At 44.3% G+C, this 5,000-nt stretch overlaps 1 protein-coding gene across 3 annotated transcripts in view; it reads right to left on the bottom strand.

The window, feature by feature from the left end:
- Positions 1-5,000, bottom strand: part of nox4 (NADPH oxidase 4) — a 58,842-nt gene that overhangs the window by 34,305 nt on the left and 19,537 nt on the right. For all 3 annotated transcript variants that reach the window (XR_014601369.1, XM_084065424.1, XM_084065425.1), the window contains 3 exons: positions 4,970-4,997; positions 4,210-4,282; positions 1,826-1,906 (listed from right to left, as the gene is read on the bottom strand). Coding sequence is in view for 2 of the 3 variants with exons in the window: in XM_084065424.1 (XP_083921550.1) it covers positions 1,826-1,906; positions 4,210-4,282; positions 4,970-4,997 (182 nt within the window). In the remaining variant the exon portion in view is untranslated. The remainder of the gene's footprint in view (positions 1-1,825; positions 1,907-4,209; positions 4,283-4,969; positions 4,998-5,000) is intronic.

The following is a 5,000-nucleotide window of genomic DNA, read 5'->3' as shown; positions in this document are numbered from 1 at the left end:
ATAGAACTCTTATGTTGACATAATGCGTTGTTGTAAAGGCACGTGATGTTTTTGCCAGACATACACGAGACCACAAGGTCAAGTGATCCTATAGATGACAGCAGTAGCGCAGCAGGTCATAACATCCTTATGGGGATGTGTTTCTTAGTAATAGGGATGAGTAAACATGGTAGCCTTTATTGAGTGTTGACATTGGGCGCAGTGGCCACAACGATAATTGCCATTTGGGATAGGACTCACTAAAGACTCCGGCGGTCTCCATATCAAACAGGCCCCAACGACTTGGCCAGCCGTGACCCTGGTTTCGTCAGGGCCCTCCGATAATGGCTGTACCGGCTTTACTCATCCTATTATTAAGAAACGGTTCCCTTATTGACGATGTTATCACCTGTTCCACTACTCGTGTCAGCTATGATCACTTGATCTTGTGGTCGTGTCAATGTCCGCAAAACATCAACATGAACATAAGAGTTGTATATCAGTGGTTCTCAAACCTTTTTCGTGTCAAGGACCGCCAAAATGATTATGTATTTGGCCGCGGACCCCCATCTCAAAATATTTTGTTCCAGGGAACCCCAGAAGCAAAGATTTGAGTTACAAATATTCGCTTTAACATATACAGTATATATATATATATTCAAAGATTTTCGCGATTTAAAAAAAATAGCAGATCTACAAGCTCATAGCGCAGCACTCGTGCCACGCTATGACCTTGTAAATCTGCAATTTTTGAATAGCCAAACTATACAATATGGTTAAAGTAGTTAAAATGATTGTAACAGGGCCAGGAGCGCTGGCCTAGAGGTCCGGGCACCTGGGCTCCAATGTAGCGTGACGGTGCATTGCGGGTTCGAGTCTCGTTCCCGACGATCTTTACCGCATGTCTCTCCCCATCTCTCTCTCCCTGTTTCCTGTCCATCTCTACTACCTACACCTATACATAAAGGCAGAAAAGCCCCCAAAAATGTCCCCCTGGTATCCCTCCAAGGACCCCAATTTGAGAACCAAGGTTCTATATGACGGAATGATAGAGAATACTCAGAGCTGATGTATTTATATGACCATAAAACATGATATATCTACCCTTTGTTTCTGTGGCATTGAAAGAGTTAAGACTGTTAAGACAAATGTGTCTTTAAATGTAATGCTATGGTCTTACGGTGATATTCTAGTACTTCTGTGATGTATATTCCAACTAGAATAATTTGGTGTTCATGATAACTAAGAGCATATTATGTTCTATCATTTTTGTTTACTTTTTATATCGTCTGGTATTGTTCTATACGTCCATAACTGTTACTTTTCGAGATTGAAATTCAAAAATAGCTTTAGTAGCAGATCCACAAGCTCCAAACGCATCGCTTTCGCACCGCGTTTGGAGCTTGTGGTTCTGCCGCTGTAGTAGGGCGTTAATATACGAAAAAACTAAACGTTAAAATATGGAGCTGCACGACAACAACGATATGCAACTGTGCTTTGATATTTATGCACTAATGGTCGATCTTGACTCAGAGTGACGTTGCTTAATTAACTTTTAGTTTCCGGTAAAGTCCTCGTTTTAATGTCAGTTCTGTGGTTGGGAGTGTTGGAGGCGTTACTATTGGTCAATGTGTGACTCTGAGCAGTGGGTCGGTTCAGAATACACACACACACGCACACGCACGCACGCACGCACGCACGCACGCACGCACGCACGCACGCACGCACGCACGCACGCACGCACGCACGCACACACACACACACACACACACACACACACACACACACACACACACACACACACACACACACACACACACACACACACACACACACGCAGACCTACCCGACCATGTGAAACATGAGGATGATGTAGAAGACGATGAAGAGGTTGTGTGTGTACCAGAAAACCTCGTAGTTGGACACCCTGCAAAACAGTGGACACACACACACACACACACACACACACACACACACACACACACACACACACACACACACACACACACACACACACACACTAAATGAATGAACAAAAAACAACATTGCCTCACGTCACCATTCCCTTATTCTAGATAGAATCATATCGTCTCTGTCGGATGGAAACCTCAAATGTCCAAAACTGTCACTTTTCAGGATTCAAATTCAAAAACAGCAACAGCAGGGGGCTTGTAGATCTGCTATTTTTGGCCCAAAAAAAATCTAAAAATGCCACAGATTCTTTCCCGGTCGAAATGGGTTAAGCAGTCACCCCTGGCTTGAGTCAAACTCAACACTACACATCCGTTTTGCATGGAGTTAATGGAAGCACACAGGATAGATCCCTCATCCTCACACACACATTCAGAGAGAGAGAGAGAGAGAGAGACAGCCTCTGTCATGACAGGTCTTGTATCTCTGCCTTTCATCTTGTTTACAGTATGTCCTTGTGGCTACCTGCCACTTGATACACCAAGAGGCATGGTAAGCAGTTTGTGGCTTACTTGGAAATAAAGCGTGCCTTTGAGCTGAAACAATGGCTGCGGTCTGTCCAACAACAACTGAGCCATCATGAAAATGTTTGCAAATCTTTGAATATATATATATATTTTAAGGCAACATCTTCAACTCATATTTGCTTCTGGGGGGTCCCTGGAACAAAATATGTTGAGATGATGGTCGGCGGCCAAATACATATCATTTTGGGGGTCCTTTACGTAAAAAAAGATTGAGAACCACTGATATTATAGCAAGCGATATTTCAGAAAACTGTGAGGATTTAGAAGACATTTGTAGAATCCCCACAATGTCTATTTCTCAAATTCTGTTACACTTATGGGGACATAATACAAATTTACACACACACACACACACACCCCCACACACACGCACGCGCACGCACACGCGCGCGCGCGCACGCACGCACGCACGCACGCACGCACGCACGCACACACACACACACACACACACACACACACACACACACACACACACACAGTTGTTGACCCACTATGACCTGGGTAATGACAGAGTTGTGAGTGAGGCACTCAGGGAGGATTTGCTCTGTAAGAGACATCTATTAGCACACACACGCACGCACGCACACGCACACACACACACACACACACACACACACACACACACACACACACACACACACACACACACACACACACACAGATAGACGTTGTCCGCCTTTGAGCCGAGTCGTGACAGAAGACACACAGTGTGCAGCCAGGGATAGATAAGCTGAACCAGACTCGTACATTATGCCAACCTGAGATAATCTAATCTTGTGATATGGATTACAGTACAGCCCTGCACGAGACTGTGTTCATAATCCCGCTCCCGGCCGTGCCTGCTGTCTTTTTGCCCATTCAGGCCCCGCGCCCGCCAGCAATGGTTCCATTTCTGACCGCCCACAGTTAACCCATTGAGACCTGAAGCCGATTCTACATGTCTCCTAAATCTCAACAGTTTTATGAAAAACGTATGTTTCTATATCAGTGGTGCTCAAACTTTTTCATGTCAAGGACCCCCAAAATGATATGTATTTGGCCGCGGACCCCCATCAAAATATTTTGTTCTAGGGACCCCCCAGAAGCAAAGATTTGAGTTAAAAATGTTCTCTTTAAAAATATATATATTCAAAGATTTGCACACATTTTCACGATTTTTCAAAAATAGCAGATCTACAAGCTCATAGCGCGGCACTCGGTGCCGCGCTATGAGCTTGTATATCTGCTATTTTTGAATAGCCCAAAGTGTAAAATAAAGCTTTTTAGCTCAAATCTAAAAATGACACAGTTCCAGGTCTTAATGGGTTAACCCATTCAATCCGAGAACGCGTCTACAAATGTCTTCTAAATCCCAACAGGGTTCTGAAAAACGTATGTCGTTGTAATATCAGTGGTGCTCAAACTTTTTCATATCAAGGACCCCCAAAATGATATGTATTTGGCCGCCGAACCCCCCCATCTCAAAATATTTAGTTCCAGGGACCCCCCTAGAAGCAAAGACTTGAGTTACAAATGTTTGCTTTGAAAATATATTGTAAATAAAGATATATTCAAAGATTTGCTAAAATGTTCACGATTAAAAAAAAATAGCAGATCTACAAGCTCATAGCGCGGCACTCAGTGTATTTCAATGGAAGAAGAGGATCATGGGAACTGTATTTCTATTGAAGAAGAGCATCGTGGGAACTGTATTTCTACTGAAGAAGAGGATGATGGTGATCATGTGACCTACCGTACGCAGTGGGAGGAGGCTGTAAACATCAGGAAGAGGATGAGGACCAATAGGATGCCGGTGATCCCTGGCACTAAAAAAAAGATATAAAAAGAGCCAATCAGAGAGCTGACAGACAAACAAGCAAACAAACAAACACATACAGAGAACAACATGTAGCTTAGAGCAAAGTAGGGTCCGGGGACCCCCAGCTAAACGATCGACAGTTAGGAACCGAGTGGACCCTAACAGGTGTGTAACTCAGAGAGTACAAATGGAACCAAATGGACCCGTATTTGTACACTGTCAGAGTTATGGGACAGACAGACAGACAGACAGACAGACAGACAGACAGACAGACAGACAGACAGACAGACAGAGTGAGAGACAGAGAGTGTTAATCTATCTCTCAGAGTGTGTAACAAATGGAACAAAATGGACCCTCTAAAATGTATAAAGTAACACTGCTGATTTTACAGTGTGCAGAGGTTCACACACACACGCACGCACGCACGCACGCACGCACGCACGCACGCACGCACGTGTGTGTGTGTGTGTGTGTGTGTGTGTGTGGTCATGCAACCATGGTAACGGTGAGCTGGTGAACATGTTATAGATTGAATTGGCTTCGTGCCAAGAGGAAGTCATGCTGTGTGTGTGTGTGTGTGTGTGTGTGTGTGTGTGTGTGTGTGTGTGTGTGTGTGTGTGTGTGTGTGTGTGTGTGTGTGTGCGCGTGTGTCAAGCTCATCAAGACAAGCACACGTGAAACAGTTTTCCTCACCTGTTGTTAAAATGATGAGTCTTGGATCCTG

Source organism: Gymnoscopelus microlampas (genome assembly GCF_963454915.1).
Source record: "Gymnoscopelus microlampas genome assembly, chromosome: 8".
In the NCBI taxonomy this organism is placed as follows: domain Eukaryota; kingdom Metazoa; phylum Chordata; class Actinopteri; order Myctophiformes; family Myctophidae; genus Gymnoscopelus; species Gymnoscopelus microlampas.
Note: the sequence above shows the minus strand (reverse complement) of the source record. Positions and strands in the feature narration are given on the sequence as shown.